The sequence below is a fragment of the Siniperca chuatsi genome, linkage group LG16, assembly GCF_020085105.1.
Source record: "Siniperca chuatsi isolate FFG_IHB_CAS linkage group LG16, ASM2008510v1, whole genome shotgun sequence".
NCBI lineage: Eukaryota > Metazoa > Chordata > Actinopteri > Centrarchiformes > Sinipercidae > Siniperca > Siniperca chuatsi.
Window position 1 is genome coordinate 15316360 of NC_058057.1, and position 19563 is coordinate 15335922.

The 19563-nt window shown below is 43.7% G+C and overlaps 1 protein-coding gene across 2 annotated transcripts in view; it reads left to right on the top strand.

Annotated features, from left to right (window-relative positions):
* The window catches only part of LOC122862731 (prospero homeobox protein 1-like), a 35736-nt gene extending 19855 nt beyond the window's left edge, over positions 1 to 15881 (top strand). For both annotated transcript variants that reach the window (XM_044168337.1, XM_044168338.1), the window contains exon 5: positions 10930 to 15881. In XM_044168337.1, coding sequence (XP_044024272.1) covers positions 10930 to 11115 — 186 coding nt within the window. In that variant the 3' untranslated portion in view covers positions 11116 to 15881. The remainder of the gene's footprint in view (positions 1 to 10929) is intronic.
* Positions 15882 to 19563: the final 3682 nt, after the last annotated feature.

Sequence of the window (19563 nt, forward strand, 5' to 3'; positions counted from 1 at the left end):
AATCCCAAAGAAAGTTTGCATGCAGCACTCAACAAAAACTGGCCCACACACAGGTAACATGCCATCTTTTCCCCCTGACAAACTCCTTCTTTCTGAGTCTCAGACAAAACTATCATTCTTCTCCTGGCACCAGGAAGCTACTGTTGAAACAGGCTTAAGGGGAACAGCCTATTTGCATACATAAATGTGAAAATTTGCAAGAAGACAGACAGAGAGGAAAAGAGTGAGAGAGACCAGGTGAATAAGTCTTCTGTTGGCCGAGGAGCTGCGGTAGTGGAGGAGGGAGGGAAAGTGTTTTGCATATTAAGGTTTTTTTTGCTGGGCAGGTGTCTGAGAGATACAGGAGCTGATTAGAGTCTAGCACAAGGAAAATTTGCCCAGCCATGCAAATTCTAACCCCCCTGACAAACCAACCGCCTTGGTGAGCACGAAGACTCTGTGTGTTAAGTGTTTGTGTGTGGCTTTTTGGTGTGTGTGTGGGTGTTATTTGTGTGTATGACCGCATGTTTTTGTGAGTGCGGGTGCGGGGGTTGTGTGTTTTTGCTGTTTGATGTTTGTGTGGGAATGGTGTGTTTGTGTGTATTATGTATGTGCATGGACACATTTGTGTTTGTGTTTTTCCGTCTTATATGCGTGTGCGTGTGTGTGTGAGTCATAGAGGTAACATGGAGATGGAAATGTACTGGATGTGTATCAGGATGCCCCCAAGGCCCTTTTCTGTGGATCTCTCCCCTTTCTCCTCCACCTCCTCCTCCTCCTCCTCCTCCTCCTCCTCCTCCTCCTCCTCCTCTCCTCCCCTACCTGCCTGCACCACCACTTGAAACAGGAGCCTACGCAGATTCAGCAAGCGCACACACACACACACACACACACACACTGAGTTTTCCCTTTGCCAGATTCTGCATCATCAAAGTTCCATCCACCTTGGTGGCGTCTTTGGAATGAATATGTCCTCTGTTTCACTGATCACACACGCACACACACACACACACACACACACGTCTGTGGCCTTTCTTGTTTGATGCTAATCTGCTCTGTCACTGTGCTGGCCTAATACGCTCCCCATCTCCCTCCCAGCTTCTCTTTTGTCGCGATTGTTTCCCCTTTTCCTTTCATATCCCTCCTCCCTTGCACCCTCTCGTCGTTCTCTCTTCCTTCTGTTGCCTCTCTCCTTTCATTCTTTCATCCTCCTCTTTTGCATGTCTTCCGTTATCCCCCCCCCCCTCACTTTTTCCCCCCATTAGGAAGTTTTAATGGCATAATTGTCACATTCCTTCTGGCACAATGAACACCAGCGGTAATTAAAGAGCTTGCCGTTAATTACCTAGACCCCGGCTCTACTTTCCTCTTTTCTCAGCCCCCCTCCTGATCCCCTCTCTTCTTCTCTTTCTTTTCCGCTTCTCATTCGCTCTGTCCATCGCCATCAAAGTCTTCTGAAAACACACCCGGCCTCCCAAAGCCTTGACTTTGAGTGAGCAGCGCTTTCATGTGAGGACTCAAGTGAAAATTCTCGCTTAGTGTCCTTTTCTTTTTAGTCTGCAGCCCCCTCTGTCTGTCTTTGAACCCCCAATGACAACACACATCATCTTTCATAAGACAGGAATGTGTGTGACCTGGTAATGGGTTAGATACAGAGAGAAGGAGGGAGAGAGAGAGAGAGAGAGAGAGAGAGAGAGAGAGAGAGAGAGAGAGAGAGAGAGAGGTGGGGTCTAATAAAGAGGCAGTTTTATGATGGCTCTGGGAAACTCTCAGATTTCCATAAGACAGACTAGGCCAAGTTTCCTCTGTCAGTGACCACTCCTCCCACAGAGGACACACACACACACACACACACACACTCACGCATACACCCATACATGCACACACGTCGACATTTAAAAGAGGAAGTCCTTATGATCTCTATGTGAAAGGGAGGTACCAGTGAACATGGTGAGAAGCCTTCGTCCACACACACACACACACACGCACACACACACACAGGTATCGTGTGTCCTCCCTTATCAGCTGCTCTTTCTCCTATTAGAAAGATGTCTCACTCCTTTTGTCCCTCTTCCTCTTTTGTCTGTCCATCCGTCTGTCATCCCTCTATTTGAATTGAAAACACCCTTCCACAGACACGCACTTATCCACTGTGTTTTTTTCATCCAAAGTGACCAAATAATGAAAGAAAACTTTCTAAAGTTTGACTTTTTCACTACCGTTCCCTCAGCCAGCTCTCTTCCTCCCTCGCATGCGGCCGCATATCTTTTCCCTCTATTATCCTCTCTTCCCTCCCTATTTTTTTCCAGCTTTTCCTCCCGCTGTCTCTCCATCTCCCTCCTTCGCGCTCTCCCGGTGTCTCTCCAACTCTCCATCCATTACCAGAGCCACAGAGAGCTGAGAGCAGATGCTGTCTGTCCAACTGCCGTGCCCCATAGCATTGTGTGCTTCACCTCTCCTTCCCCCCTCACTCCCTCGTTCCTCCTCTTCACGTCCCTCTCGGGGCTCCATTTGTTCTCCACCAAGATAGGCTAATGTCTGTTTTCTCCTCCTACTCCTGCTTTTCCCCTCCCTGTCTTGCACTCCTTCATTCCTGTTCTTTTTTTTTGCTTTTCTCACCACATAGGTCATGGTGTGTTTGTGTGTGTGGGGTGTGTCTTTGACCGGGGTTCGACCTCAGGGAATTTGAGGTGAAAAGGTCACGGCCGTTGCACTGGATGCACAGGCAAAGACACAGATACAGATACAAACATGTATAAACATACATAAGTACCTAAAAACACACACTTGCACACAGGTGTGGTGTTTTCAGTAAAAGGCTCTAGGGTTTTCTTTGAAGAGCGATTGAAGACAAAAAGAGGTAGAAGATAGAGGGAGAGAGATGAAAAGCTGGCGGTATAGATTTAGGTTCAGAGCTGCCAAAAATACAACCAATACAATTTGCCAGTGGGTTTATGTCAACTACACACACACACACCTCCCCTAACCCGCTTTCTCCCGCTCATATCTACAGTATCTACTGTCATTCCCCTGGTCTCTATCACTCCCACACCAAACTACCCTAAATGTGCATTTGTCATGCGTGCACACTACAGCTGTGCACTGCCATGTACAGCAACAAATAATAAGTAATAAGTACTCACTGTCCTTGTATACCCACATGCAATAGTGTGTGTGTGTATGTGTGTGTGTGTGTGTATGTGTGTGTGTGTGTGTGTGTAGATGTGTTTGCACCTGCTTTTCCCACCAGAGCGAGCAGACACACCAGCTTCAGTTTCTACAGAGATGGTACAATTAAGGCAGTTATGATGACCTGAGGAGAGGGGCCGTCTTATGTTGTGCGCTCATATTTATCATTTTCAACGTGAACGGAATCACAGATGTGATAAATGATCATAGATACAGACTGAGACATGGAGTTCAACAAGAAAATATGATTCAAACGTGTCGTTATTTTACTAAAGTCATGAGACTGTGAGAAGTCATAACTTTGTGATGCTAATAGGCTTATAAGGTTGGTTTAACCAAATGTTAAAGTAACAGAGAGACAGAAACAGAGTCCCTGATAATCTACAGAACACTGTCAACAGTTTTTATTGAAAGTCCTTTCAAACAAAGAAATAATCCCTATAAAAATTGTTGACAGCATGTTCTGGAGCAATACAAGGGAAAATAAAACCAAAGCGATCTGAAAGGCTAGGTAGCCTAACACTAGAAGTTAGTGAGAAAATGTGTTTTTGGCGGAGAACTAAACTCTAAAGAGAGACTGGTTACCACACTAGTGAGTGCACTGTACCCAGTTGGTCTCTGGGCAAATGTATCTACAAAAGATCTTAAAAAACAAACCTTGACAAAACCAGATATTAACCCGGACCTTTGCTGTGCCATGAGCGTCATTTGCGACTTGTCTTGGCTTTTTAGTTCTTTTAGTGAGAAGAGTTAGGGAAAGAAGAGAATACAGAACAGGGTCATCTGCTTCTCAGTGAATAGCCGGGGGCTATTGAGCGCCCCCGTTTGACGTTGCCTGACAGGTCTTTTCTTCAGAGTGTGGTGTGTGTGTGCGCATATGTGCATGTGTATGTGAGAATAAGCCACTTTATTCTGTGTACTGATTAAATGACCAGAGCTGCGTGTAGAGCCTGGGGCACCAGGGGTGGCAAGGAATCACTTAAACATATAGAACTACATGATCCCCTCTCTCCTTTTCTCACCTGCTCACACACACACACACAAACATATCCTCTCTCTGTGCTCGTCCAACACTTGATTCTCTTCCACCAGTACTCCCTCCTCCTCCTCCCTTCTTCTCCCCTCTCCTCTCTCCTTCTGTCCCTGGTCACCTTGTGAGGGGCAGCCTGCTCTGTGGCACAGCTGCTGATTATGTCATTATTTCTGGACCATTTTGGTCTCCCTCCGTGTGTCTGTGTGTGTGTGTGTGTGTGTGTGTGTGTGTGTGTGTGTGTGTGTGTGTGTGAGACTAATGAAGCGTGGCAAAGGGACTCATGCCAAAATGACCAGGGCGTGCATCAGAGCTGCAGATGTGTCAAACCAACCCCCCCATTCACACACACACTTCCCATTTCCCCTGCTGATGCCAAACTCTCCCTCCTTCAATCCAATCTGCAGTTTATTTTTCTTTCTTCTCCTGCCATCTTATTCTCTCACTTGCCCTTCCTTATTTTCTCCTTCTATTCATCCATCCATCTTCCATCCTCCCTCCTTCGCTGCAGCTCCTTGCTCTCCATCCTTTATTGTTTTCCCCACCCACCCACACCCTCCTTCCTCCTACCCTTCTATTCTTCCTCTCCCTCCCTCCCTCCCTCCCTCCCTCTGTTCTCCTCCTCTCCAGATGTCCTGTTCCTATCTTCCAGACTCCCTTGCTCCTTTCTTTCCCTTCTGCCTCCTGCTCTCTCGGTCTCTCTGAGTCGGGTTGACTTCCTGACCTCCAGAGGCCCCATTACAGTGCTCTGTGACCCCCCTTCGTTTAGATTGCTTTCTCTCAGCTTGTGTCTGCCATACAAGCTCAGACAATGAATTTTAAAGTCTATAAACAAGGGCTTGAACTATGATTTCTGGCTTCCCCTGCTGTTTTGCAATTCTTCTGAGTCCATATTATTTTTCTGTCTGTTGTCTGTGTCTGTTGCATGCATTGATATAAAGCTAGCACCCTCGCCACAACCCCCAATTTCTATGAAGCAAGGGAAAGAGAGGGGATGGCAAGAAGGGAGGAAACATCTCAAAGAGACAATGATATGATATGAATTCTTAACCTGTGTGTGTGTGTGTGTGTGTGTGTGTGTGGGGGGTTGAGGCAAGTAAATGTGGAGGGAGGAGCGAGGAAGATGGGATAGGAGAGCGACTTCATCTATGCTTTTGACCCTGTCCTGTCCTTGACTCCCCGGTGGAGGTGCACCTTGAGAAGAGCCCATGTGACGCTAGTGCTCATGCTCACATACGTACACACACACTAGACAGCAAGACAGACACACACACACACGTACATGTATACACAACAGCCCCTCAAGGCTCCATGTTCTCAAGGCTATCAGTGGAGTGAGGGTGGCTGGTGTTTGCTCAGCTTTGAGGCCTGTTTCCCGTCCCAGTAGTCGCCTAAACACGGAAAAAAACGCACACTTCGGGGATAAAAGATTTGAGGATTTTAGAGGAATTTAGGAAAAGTGGAAGCTTGAAATAATTAAGAAAATTAAGCATTTGGTAAGGAAATGATCGAACGAAGGATCCACTGCGACTCTGCCCATTATTTTCCTCGCTAGTTGGTTGGACTCTTCAGCCATGGCACAGTCTTATCAGTGGGAGAGGGGGTTGGGGACAAGCGCAGTGAGGGGTAGGAAGAAAGGGGACATGGGTTGTGTTTGCCTAAAGTGACGGTGTGGGCCAAGGGCTTATCAAGGCCTTTGTAGATTATTGATCAGAGCAGATAAGTGAGGCACAGGGGCCTATGTGTGAGTGTGTGTTCGAGGTTTGGGAAGCTCTGGCTTGACTCACTGAAATGTCACAGGCCTGTACAACGTCACTTTCAACTCTTGTTTTTAAACGCATGTTTCGCTGTCAGCAGAAGTGAGAATATTCTTAAGATACAGTCACTGCAAAGAAACATGTTACACATCAATGCAAGATGACCCCATCTCTGGCATTCAGTGCATTCTCAAAATCTATAAATTCCCTGTCTCACACACACATACAAACAAATACAATGACTGAAAAGCATGGGAAGTGTTGGCATTCCCAGGCTGAGTTGGGGTTAGGAATTAACCTGGCTGGCAGCGGGGGCTTATGTTGTGTCCCTGCATTTCATCCTTCAAGGCTACAGCTCACTAGCACACACACTCACTCGCGCACACAGCCTTATCTTCCAGGGTCTCGTCTTGTTTGGCCAACGCTGTGCAAACAGAAGATGCAATACATCTCCTGACAGTTCCCAAAAGCAAAGGGGAGAAACACGTTGGGCAAACAAACAGCCAACCCTGAGTCACCAAGAGAGAAGAGATTTCTCAGGCTTTACTGAAACACATGCAAAGATACACACACACACTTGCACACAGTGTGTGTAACAGTAGCCTTTATGTGAGGGCTTGGGCCTCTGGCTACCTTTTTAAACGTTTGTCTAAGCAGTCTTAAGACAGGGGCCGCTGCTGGAGTGAATGGCTCTCAGCAAGCCGTCCACAGGCTCCTATTGTCCTCAGTCATATTTTATTATCTCATCAAAAAGCAGGAAATCCGATTCCCTCTCTCTGAAAAAGAGCTTATCCTTCTGTCTCAAAGCAACCTGTCACGAGAGAGGGAGATGGAGAGAGGTGGAGAGAATGGGGAGAGAGTTGTGGGGGAGAGGGGGGAGTCAGTGAATGAGAGTGATTAACTGCCTCATCGCTGCCTCTTGTCAGAGAAGTCCCTCTTTCTTTCTTCCTTCCTTCCTCCTTGATTGGCATTTACCCAACACGCTGCACAACGCAAAGGTTAGGGAAAGGTGTGTGTTTTAGAGACCAGCTTTTTCTCCTTTGGTGATTATTTTCTCCCCTTTTCCCTCTCTGTCTTCCTCCTTTCATATTGTGTTACACAGGGGTAGAGCAACAATAATATCCCTTTTCATGAAAGCTTTTGTTTTCTTTGGACAACCCGCCACACACACACACTTCTTTCTTGCACTTTCTCTCAGAACAAAACCCCTTATTTTTCTGAAGGCCTTCCGATTTTATCAGCAGAAAGTGTGTGTGCATCTGTGTGCGACACATGAAGAGGTCAACCTCAGTCATGTTAGTCCTCTTTTATTCAGACTCATCCACACTAAGTCGGCTAAATTTGAAAATACTGTTTACATCTGAAAACGACCTATACTGTATTTTATTACTGTATTTTATTACATGCAAACCTACAATTTAGTTATTCTATATTTATTATTCATATTTCTCTTTCTGTTACCTGAAAAAGCATAAAATAGTGATTTGATCGCAGTCTATAAATGCTCCCCGTTGACCAGGCAAACAGTGTTTCCTACGCTACTGCACTGAGACACTGATCAAACCCCTATGTCATGATTGCGAAATCTGGCAAAAATAAACATAAATACAGATTAATAACAACAGCTGTGCTGTGTGATTGTCTATATTGACATTTAAAATTAGTGATCACAAACAGTCAGAGGTGACAGAAAGTTGCCTTAAATTTACTGCCACACGGCTGCTGATTATGACTGAGCAGGCTTACGTCATCATTTTCCAAAAGCTCAATTTTCCACACTAAAACGCAAAGCTGTTTTTGAAAAAGTTGTTTTCAGGTGAGAAAAACACTGGCGTAGTGTCGACCAAAAGCCAAAGACAAAAAGTTGCGTTTTCAAATTTAGCTGGCATAGTGTGGACCAGTCACCTTGTGTGCCTTTTCCAGGCGTAATTCCACACACACACACACACAACCCTCCATCCATTGCTCGCTATTCTTTTTTTCCTCCCTCCCTCCCTCTCTCCTCCCCTCTGTGTACATCTGTCCTTTAATTTTGGGCTCTGCTGAGAAGTTGTTAAAAAGCCCTATGAAATATGTATGAAGGATTGTGAGCCACGCGATTGGCCCCATTTACCGGACAGCCGAGCGAATGAACGGCCACACTGGATAATCCCCCACAATGCCTCTGGAACAAAGGCCCAACAGCTGACCCTAGAGAGAGAGAAACATGAAGAGGAGGGAGTGTGAGGGGACAGAGTGGGACAAGGGAGGGGTTGCAAACAGTTAAGGCTCACTGCTGGTCAGGAGGCAGCTTGCTCACATACACAACTCACACGTAGTCGCAAAACAAAGGCTTGTGGGACAGGAATAACTCCCTCTGTTCTGTCGCTCTGCTCTCTCTCTCCTTAGACTCTTCTCAGCCCCTCCTTCTCTTGCCATCTCTCTCTCCCTCCCTCCCATTCTCACTCTCTCGCTCTCTCAGTCAAGAGGATCTGAAATACCAATACCCTTTTCTCCTTGACATTGCTTTCTCCTTGCAGTCAGCGTTTTGCTGTCCTTTTATAGTCAAAACGTCAGGAGAAATTCCATGCAGGAATATTCTTAGTAATGCGGCACTCCCTGCGTCTAACGGATAGGGCGCTGCACTGCACCGGCCCGTTAGCGAGGTCTTTTGGGAAAAGGGTGCGCATGCCCACATGGACACTTACAACACATACACAGACAGTTGCCCTCGCACCGGGGTCATTGTGCCAGTATTTCAGAGACGACAGCAGTCCAAACGATGAATTATATCCTCTTCTATCGCACCAGAGGGGAATTCAATATTTGGGGAATTGGGTTAGCTTGTGTGTTTTCTTTCACTCTCTGTCAAACACACACACACACACACACACACACACACACACACACACACACACACAGAGCATACAAGCTCCTTATTCACGACTCACCTTTTCACTCGAGCAGTGGACAGAAATATGCACACACACCAGACACGCAGGCATCTTAGTCTCCATTCATCACCCAGAGGGGGGTGGGTGGCTGTCCCATGTGTGTATAAGTGTGTATGCATGTGTATGTGAAGAGGCATGCTTGTGCGTTTGACTGTGTGTGTGTGTGTGTGTACATGTCCGCCTGTGTGTGTGTGTGTTGAGTGGCCACTAACCTTGCTGTGTCCTGACACTCCTGATGAGTATCTGCAGGACACTGGAGGAGCAGAGCAGAGTGCGCACTGTCAGGCATTTGGGCAAGCTGCTGTATATGTGTGTGTGTGACAGTGTGTGTTTGTGTGTGTGTGTGTGAGCATCAAGGGAGGCAGGCAGGGAGACAGTCAGCATTATCCAAGCAGGTGACCCCTGAAGGCTGCATCGCCCTGGAGCTTTGAGTCGAGGAAAGAGACTCAGCCAAACACACCAGGGTAGCTAGTGTGTGTTTGTATGTGTGTAGCAAGCATTATGTAGAGGTCTGTAACAGTACAGGATGTGTCATCTCCTTGGCACAAGGAGGTGTGTGCACGGGTGTGTGTGCGTGTGTGTGTGTGTGCGTGTGTGTGTGTGTGTGTGTGTGTATGTGACAGAGTGTTGGCTTGGGGGAAGGTGTCACAGATCTTTGCCAGACTAATCATCTCCATGGTGTCGGTGAGCGCTGCTGTCAGGGACACTAAAGAGGCGGCGTGTCTCCCCGTTCCCAAAGCATTTAGTACTTCCTCTTTCGCCAGCAGCTTTCTGCTGCTATTCACTCAGCTCCGCTCTCTTGTTTGGTCACAGATTTACAGTGGCAATCATAAAGATGTCACGCTCACTGTGTTGTGGGGGCGGGTGAGAAAAATTCACAAGAAGTTACCTTTTTCAGGCTGATGCCTCAAATGACTTTTAAGGAAGTAGATACTCAAGAGACAGGAGATTTATGGTTTTACATCCACTGTGAAAATATGAACATATTCTACAAGGGAGGAGCTGGCAGTGTTGAGCATAATGCAAGCATACACTGCTGCAAAGTGATAGAGCTGTGAAGGGGAAGGAGTTCTTTGGGGCATTCAAGGTTCCAGAGTCCCGTTCATTTTCTGCATAGACAATGTTAGGTGATTGGCAGCTGGAGCACTTCGAAGGCTTGGATGGACAGGAAACTCTCCTGGCTCATCAGTACAAAAGATGAGCAACTGCATTAAAAATGTCTGGTTCTTTGATAAAACAGCAAAGGCACACGCCTGTGTACATACAAAAGTAAGGAGAGAAATTAATTGGGACTCCCAAGGAGCATTTCAGAAATATCCGATCACTGAGCTAAAATTAAGTTGTGTGTGTCGCTAACAGTGAGTGGAAGCTAAAGTTCCGCATTGTAGAACCCTGATAAAACATTCTGCAATTTAAAACAATTCACTTTGAAGCTTTGAGTCAATTCTAGATGATTTTGGCAACTATGACACAGTGTTTTGTTCATATTTGCAACCACAAAGCTTTCTGAATTTGATACAGCTCTGATTCATTCCTCTGACTGGCAACTGCAGCTGAGGCTTGTGGATATTGTAGTGTTTAGAGCTATCCACCATATCAAACTGACGGGAAAACAAACAACCTATAATATCTCCAAATATATCAGTGACATTCCTGTGTTTCTGTACTGTGATATATAAAGGAATGTTCAAAGAAAATGTTGAAATGGGAACTTACAGTGGGGAAAAATACTTTAGGAACCATCATAGTTTACATATAAAATATGTAAATCCCATGTAGTCAAAAATGGTTGGCAGGCAACCTCTTGCAATCTCAAGTGCTCACAAGCTGCCAAAACACCTGGAGAAAACTGAGAGAGCAGAAATGAGCGTGCACATGATTGGTATTGCATGCTCAAATCTGATTCTGCTCTTACGAATCTGTGCCTGTGCGCTGTCAAATGCTGACTGAGTAGCGCTCCGAATTGGTTTTGTGTCCTCTCAAATCTTCAATATACTTTCATAGATGAATAACTATTTCTTTCCTTCCTGTGTCTGTAAAGGTCCCTGATCGTTTCCTGGAGGTGGCCGAGATTACACTGAGGGAGTTCTTCAACGCCATCGTGGCTGGCAAAGACGTGGACCCGTCCTGGAAGAAGGCCATCTACAAGGTCATCTGCAAACTGGACAGCGAGGTCCCCGAGATCTTCAAGTCCCCCAACTGTCTCCAAGAGCTTCTACACGAGTAAATTTCTCCTCCTCCTCCTCCTCCTCCTCCTCCTCCTCGCTCAACGCTTTGCGCTTTTTTATTTTCTCTGACTTCATAGAATTTCAAAATGATATTCTCTTTTGTTTTTTTTCCTTTCCCCAACTATACTTTTGATTTCCTGTTTTTTTTTCTTTTGAATGTATGAAAGTTACGAAGTAGCATTCCCAATCTGAAGCCTCTGTGGCAGTTCCTAAATGACCTAGCTATTGTGTTGTTGTTCTTATATGATAATTATCATGATGGTTATTATTTGTTTTGTTTTTCTATGATTATGAACTGAAGAGACTCGAATCTTATTGGGTGTTTTTGGACCGTGTGAACCCTCATCCATTTGGCCTGTTTTATGATCAACACTTAATAAGTCCTCAGACTGTGGAAGGAGTTACCATTTACACTACATAGGCTGGGTTCCCTAAAGACTTTACTTGTGGCACCCAGGGGTGTCCCTACAATCCAGTGGGTGTCCAAATGAACTGTCCCTGCAAAGTGCAAAGTGGGTGCCCAATAGACTGTGCTACTGAAGATGTCCTCAACAGGACAGTCACTCACACACACACACACACACACACACACATACACACACACACACACATATACACAAAAACAAGGCCTAGAGAGGTTATTGACTGGACTAAGACTGGACTCGTTGTACTGGTCTCTACTAGTCTGTGGAACTTGGACTGGTTTCAAATAGCTACTGAGCTCTACCATGTTTTGAAGTGTGTTTTCCCTGCAAGTAGGGCATTGTGTTTATTGGCTGTACATTTTTATTTTGATTATTATTATTGTTGTTTATGATTATTATTATTTGTCATCACTGCTTGCTGAAGATTGGCACCTCGAGATTTGTTTGTCCCTTGATGCCACCGCAGAAAAAAATAAATTATTGCTATTAATATTATTCCACAGGAGTTTAGATTCTGATATAATTTGCCCCAATTTCCCATCCTTCTCCTTACTCTTGTTTTTGTTTGTCCATCTCTGAAGTGGACTTTGGTTTTGTTTATTTTTTTGGTGGTCGGGGTCTGGGGCAACTTGCCTGGAAAGTGTTTCAATTTGGGGTTTTAATCGAGGGCCATCAGAGTGGGCTTCTCTATCTTCTCTACCTGTAGTGACTAGCCTATATCCTGCACAGGATTAGTCTGGCAACGATGTTGGACAAGGAGTTCGTGTGCAGAAACACATGAAGTAAACGGTGCAGAAGTAAAGAAATTTGCAGAAGTGTGGCCTTTTGGTGCGTGACTTGCTGTTTTTAAACCGCTAAATTTCCATAGCCACTCCAGCTTTGATAACTAACCTGCTCCTACTAAACGAGCCATTTGTTCAGCTATCAAATAAATCTTATTCATCTAATTATCTGTTCAGGACTGGTGAACATACACAATAATAACTGCATAGGTTTTTGTCTTATAGCACTGTTCACTGAATAGCTGGTGTGTGAGATGAAGTCGGCCTGTTTATATGGCAGGCTTTTATTACGATTAGCCTATACAAGGTGTAAATTACATTATGAAGTTATTTCAATAGCAGTTGATACTTGAATATATCAGAATACTGTGGCAATCTAAAGTACAGTCTTGCTGAAACAATAGATAATTGAATACATATGAATAGAAGCATCACAGAGAGGAAGATAATTCAAGGAGGGCAAAGAGAGAGGTGAATATAAACTGAAACACAGGCGTTAATTAATTCTGCTTCAAGTGGAACTTCCCCCACAAACAACACACACACACACACATACAAGCACACACACACTGCTCCTTCCTTCCATGTTCACCTGCCTTTGAGTGATCTAGCTCCTCTCTCACTGCAACGAGGTCAGAGGTGAGCACTCACCCCAGGGGTAGATGGAGAAGCTCTCAGCACTACAAAGAGCGGGAACAAAGGCACAGAGCGAGGAGCAACACACAACTGACACCCTCTGCTCTGTCCCTCTGTCCCAAACTGGCAGCTTTTAAGACCCAAAGTGAGATTCTGCTGAAGCCACTGTGCCCAGTTTGTTAAACGCCATTCCTTTCACTTTTACCTGAGATTCTAATCCCAGATTTTTTCCACTTGTGTTGTACATGTATATCTTGTGTTTTATGAATTTTATCTGCCCTCTCAGGCTTTTAAGAATTTTAAGAAGCAGTTAGTGTTAGCTGCCCTTTTGATGAGGTAAGTTTCAAGCAACGAGAGGACTTGAATACTTTCTAGTGTGCGTGCGAGCTAGCTGTTGATCTCACCTTGGCAACATCAGCTTATAGTGTGTGTGTGTGTGTGTGTGTGTGTGTGTGTGTGTGTGTGTGTGTGTCACAAAAGATCAAAAGGGACAGGTTGCTTAACCTGCTGACTTGTCTAAGCGAGACAAAGCGCCTGACAAAAGGAGGCAGAGAAAGACAGTGAGCTACTCCCTTCATTATGCCCCCCCTCTCCTCCTCCCCGGACAGTGTTCTTAAGATCCGGAGCCCTGAGAGAGCGGGACGGACACATTTCTCACTGAAGGATGGGCTAGGCCCTGCATGTCTCAGAGTCTCAAAGCACCAGCCAAGGGCTCTAAAGCGCCACAAACAAAGGAGAGAGGAAAGGACACTTTTATCTGATGCACAGATTATTATTGCTCCCCAACCTCCCCGTTCCTGCAACCCCACCCTAAAGAGTTCCTGCGCCTAAAAAGATTAATTCAGGATAATGAAGACTTATGTGCAAAAAATGGATTAGCAAGACCTTAATACCGTGTTGAGAATATTTTTGTCAAGTTTTCCTTTTCTGGGGTCGTTTGATTTTAAGGATAACACTACTGAAATACATATATAGGCTTTTTTAAGAATTGTAAAAGATAAATCTATGGGAAAAATATATATACAGTAGTGGAAGTTCTTTGGAAGGCACTGTTAGAAATTGTTTCATAAAAGAAATCTTGAGGGTATTTTTAGTGACGGCTTTGTTTAAATCTGTATTCTGAATAAGTGAGTTGTTGGTAGATTAGGAGCAATAGTTGTAGGTTTTTTGCAGGTTTTGTGACCACTTTTCCTTTTGGTTTCTTTACCTTTTTGTATTGTGCTGAATGGCTGTCTTCTTGAGATAAGAAAAAATAAACTTGGAATATGTTTTCAGAGTAAGTGAAATATTGTTGTCGCTACTGTAAATACTGTCAGGATGAAACAAAGAATAGCTGTACAGTTTTTATATTATCTCTCAGAGTGCTAGAGAGGGGTGAGAGTGGTTAAAAAAAGAAGGGTGAAAAAATAGAGATGACCCGCTCTCTCCATCTGGACTCGTAACCACTTTTCCAAAAGCCCACAGCGGAGAGGTTTTGGTTGATGTTTTTTTCCCTGCCATGCCTTTAACGGGGGTCTGTTTCCCGTCGGCAGTGCCCTTGAAGTTGCACCAGCATCCGTTTCTTTAATTTTTGCTGACAGAACGATGCATTAGGCTAGCGTCGGGTAATGATGATGTCACGGAGTGGCCCGTTGGCAGTCTGTGGACCCAGTCTCATCCAAAAACAAGGGCAGACTGCCACCGACGTAGCTCTAGATTTGACCCGGGAGAGAGACAGGAACTCATTGTCATCAGAACAGTAGTGTCATAGAGGGGGCAGTTTAAAAAGAGACTGCAGTAAGAAAAAAGTGATTTATACCCTTTTTTACTGGGTTCAAACAGTTGGAAAAAGTTTGGACTTTTGTTGAATTTCTGTAGGCTTTGCATTTTGCATGTGTGTGTGTGTGTGTGTGTGTAGATGTATATGAGTGTGTGTCTGTGTGAGAGAAAAGACCGATTATGAGAACCTGTGAACCAGTGAGTGACACAATTCTCAACACTGTGGCCCCTCCCCCACCCCTGGGAGTACCATCCTGACATGTAAATGATTCTCATTAAGCTTTGGCAACGTGTGTGTGTATGTGTATGTGTGTGTGTGTGTGTGTGTGTTGCGATAATTTCCTCTGATCTGTTTTCTGACCTGTTTGAAAGGGGTTTTTGTTTCTCGATGCTTTCAGTAGTGATTCTTTTTTTTTATTATTATTACATTGCTCCTCTTTTTTTGTAAATATCAATGATGTGGACTTACAGTGATAAATACTGCCTTTGTGTAACTTAGCAATATGTTATGTAAATAGTGTTTTGTTGATGCTTTTTGTATGACATTATTATTCAATTATAGTGCAGTAATTCCAACTGAAACAGCCATGTTTCAAATACAGTCTGAATAGTTACACACAGGTTGTAAAATAAAACTCATGACATGGCTGCTTTTTTCTGTTATTGGTGTCTATTTGTCTTGCAGATTTTGTGTAATTTATTGGTTTAATTTATCCTAATTTATTTGATGTTATTTTCTTTTGTTTTTCAAACAGGGAAGGCTGTACTGCATTTCATTGAGTAGAACCAACTTAAAAGATTTTAATCCTTATCTACCGAAAATTGAATTTCAAAAATTAGTATTCGTGCTCATTCAATTGAGAGAAATGATAAAATGGAGATCTTGGCAGCTAAATGGAACTGGACAGTTAAAAAAAAAAGGTTGTTATGTTTTGTTCTAGGACAGGGCCGAGGGTGGGCTAGAAAGCTGAAACTAGTTTGAAGCAGTTTTGTATTTTCTCTTGAGATTTTTTCCCCTGTATTGCTTTGGCCCAGCCCAAAAACAACCAGTAGTCAAATTGCCTTTCGTGCCTTCACCCTCTATGAACTGAATGTATGTGCAGTATATATGCAAGCTTGTGCAAAATGAATAAAAAATGGAAATAAAAATGAAAGAGTAGAAAACGTCTGCTGTTTATGGTTTATTTATATCACCTTTACAAGGTACACGCAAAATAAAAAATAAAAAAGTATTTTGTTTTGATGTGTGTGTGAGAGAGAGATGGGTGGGAGATAATTAATACAAACAAAGTGATTTAAGTTATATAAATATATGGTACATGGTATATTACCTTGGTATCGCCTATCTTGTTTATTAACGTTTTTAGTTACAAGTGCATCACTGACTACAATGTATGCATTTACTGTATAGTTACTCTCTCCTGTTTGAGTGGATCAGTGCTGCTCTGCTCTCTGAGTGATTCAGTGCACTAATGAGGGGTTTGACAGCAGAGCACCAACCTCCCAGCCTTGTTTTCTCCACTGATGACTGCTGATGCCACCACATCGGGCTGAATGCAACAATTAACATACCTACGGACACACACGCGCACACACACACAGACACACACACACACACACAATGAAATCCTCTCTTCAACCTACAACACTAAAGCAGAATAAAGATATCAACTAAAAAGTTGGTGGAAATTAAGTACATGGTGTATGAAAGATTTCATAAATAAAATCAAGTCAATTTTATTTATATAGCCCACTATCACAAATCACAAATCTGCTTCAAGGAGCTTTACAATCTGTACAGACAAGTTAATAAATGCTTAGATAAAAGTTTAAGAAAACAGCCGAAAGACAAACCTTTTATCGATTAATCTGCTTCATTAATTTCTCGATTAATCATTTTGTCTATAAAATGTCTAAAAACGCCTGTGACAAATGCCTGGTATAATATTCCACAGCCCAAGGAGATGTATTAAAATTGTTTTATTCGACCAACAGTCCAAAACCCACAGATATTTTGTTTACTATCAAATATTTAAAAAACAAACAAAAAAAACTGTGAAGCTGGTACCAGATACTGTTTTGACATTTTCACATGAAAATGACTAAAACGAATAATTGATTATCATAGTCGCAGATTTATTATCTGTCGATCGACTAATGGATTAATCAACTAATTGTAGCAGCTCTAGTTTACACCCATGTGTGTGTCTGTGCAGTCATGTAGTGAAATGTTATAATGTACAAAATTCTAAAAAACAACAAAAAATATTAAAAAACTAAAATTTGATTTGACTTTTTTTGAAAGAAAATGCACATTCACACATTTTACATTTTTATGGTTATTTATTTGCTGATGAGTTTGGGAGTCTTTTAAGTAAAATACAAGACTATTTTAAAATGCTTGGTGTGTTCTCTCTGCGTCATTTAGCTGTTTTCTTATCATGCCCTCTGTTGTACTTTCCACCACGCCTGCCCATTGCTCGGTTCCTTTTCTTCCTTTTGTTCTTGCCTGACTGCTTTTCACTCTTTTTGCTTTGATGCTCATTTTTGGAGTTGCTTCTTTTGTGTCTTTCTTGCTTGCTTGTATTTTTTTTTTTTCTCTCTCCCGTGTTCCTTTTCCCTCTCGTCCTCCGCCTGCCTCCCTCCGCTTGCCTTAACCGGAGGCAACAGCTCCTTAGGTTGGGCTGAGACAGCATCTTTGTACAACACCGACCGTCTGCTCTGTAATCAAATACCATCTGTCGCTACATCTGAAGTCTCACTCTCTCGCTTCCTCCATCACACACACTCACACGCATGCACGTAGGCACACACATGCGCACACACCACATCTGTGCCTCCTACTCTTGAACAATGTGTGTGTGCTTTTTATGTACAATGACCCGTGTACTTACAATCATTCCACCTGATTCATTCTTGGCCTGCAGGGAGGAAGTCACCAGAGTCACTTTCACCACTTCCTGTTTTTTCCACCTCTCCCGCTGGGGGTTCAAAGGTCATTGTCTTCAGGTATATCCATGTTTGTTCTGTGGCTTTGTGTGTCAGCAAGACCTTGGCTGCTATATCAGACAGGAGATAGTGGACTTTAGTTCCTCAGTCTTAGATCAACGGCCCACTATCTCAAAGGCTGCCAGCCTTTCCCAATGTTTGCCCAATGTTTGTCCCTGCTCCGGCACAGAAAACGTTGACACGGTCCCCAAGGTCCCTCTCCAAGTCCCTCCTCCCTTCGTGGTCGCCTGTTATCACACGCTCAAGTTCAAGAACATGTTCCATTTAGTGTTAAGAGTGTGTGTTTTTTAGTTAAAATTGTTTTATTTAAGCTTTCACATTACATTTAGTGGGAAAGTGTATTTTACAGCTTGGCGGCAGTGGGGGATTTACAGCACACCAACCCAACAACAAACAGAACATTTTTTGGTAAATATCACCACACACATGCACTGATGTAACTCCCCATGCTGAGGAACCTTTGTGACGAAGAAACACAAGGACCCGGGACCTCATTTCGATTTCTTCTCTGTGCAATCCTCCTACCAACGACCAAAATGAGCTGTCCACTGTTTGAACCATTTTGACACCTACACCTGCAAAATGACTGGGGGCTTGAAACTGAAACAGCAGAATACTATTGAAGTTTTTCTCCATCAAAGGACCTTTTTTTTTTACAGAGGATGGCAATCTGTATGTATGTGTGCATCTCCTTTTATTTGCTTAATAGTGCATTTATTTCATCATTGCACCTAGAATTAAACTTTTCACACAAAAATGATTCCAGTTTCAATCAAAAACCATGAAAACAGATTTCCACATTGCACAGATTGATGGATTCATTCTGCATGTGTTAGTAATTAAACACTGGATTTCATCTATTGTGGATGGAGCAACACACTGGTCTTATGCTCCAGAGCCACTGGCACAGTGTGGGATTAATTCTGGGTTGCCCACATTTGGCATCAGTGATGGGGACACCTAGTGGTCAGTATGTGCAGTTTACACTGTGTGTGCTGTTTTTGATGTCTTCTTCATACCATTCTCATGTGTTCTTTGCCATTTTATGTTTTAGTTCACTTCTATTAATTCTTTATTCATTATCTTTTGATTCATTTGTTCTTTCTTTTTCTACCCCCTCCTTTCTTTCAATCTCCACATCACTGTTTGTATGTGTGCATTTGTTTTATGGAATTGAAAGATTCCAGTTGGACAGATCATTGTGCCCCCTTTTTCCTCTCTCTCTCTCTCTCTCTCTCTCTCTCTCTCTCTCTGGAAGGCTCCAACGCAACTGGAGCCTCGGAGGCTCAAGAGAGGAGCCTGGGAAAGGAGGAACAAAGGGCCGTCCGTCTGCAGGCATCACCACTCTGCACCTCCTCTCCTCTCTCCCCCCCGTTCTTCTCTCCCTTGGTCCCCTCGCCTCTCTTCCCTCTCCCCACTGGCCAGCGCCCCAAATTAAGACTTCAGACAAGAAAATGGGCTCACTAAAAAAGGGAGAGAAAGCGAGAGAAAGAGAGAGAGAAGGAAGTCCATAACAAGCCAAGAGGAGCAGAGCGACAAAGCCTCTGTTGTTGGATGGCAGGGCCCCTCTGTCGCTCTGCGAGGAACTGTCACTGTGTCAACTTGGACCCCTTGTTACAAGTAACACAAACACAAACCATAATGAACACACACACAAAACATACACACACAGGCAGAAACATGCTGCAGAGGACACTGCTCACACACTCATACCAACAAAAAAAAAAGGCTGCATGAGCGTACAGTGTGTAAACTCACATACACAAGCACACACAAATCATGCCAAGCACATACTGATACTCCAAAATTAGTATAGACAGTATAGGTGAGAAGACAG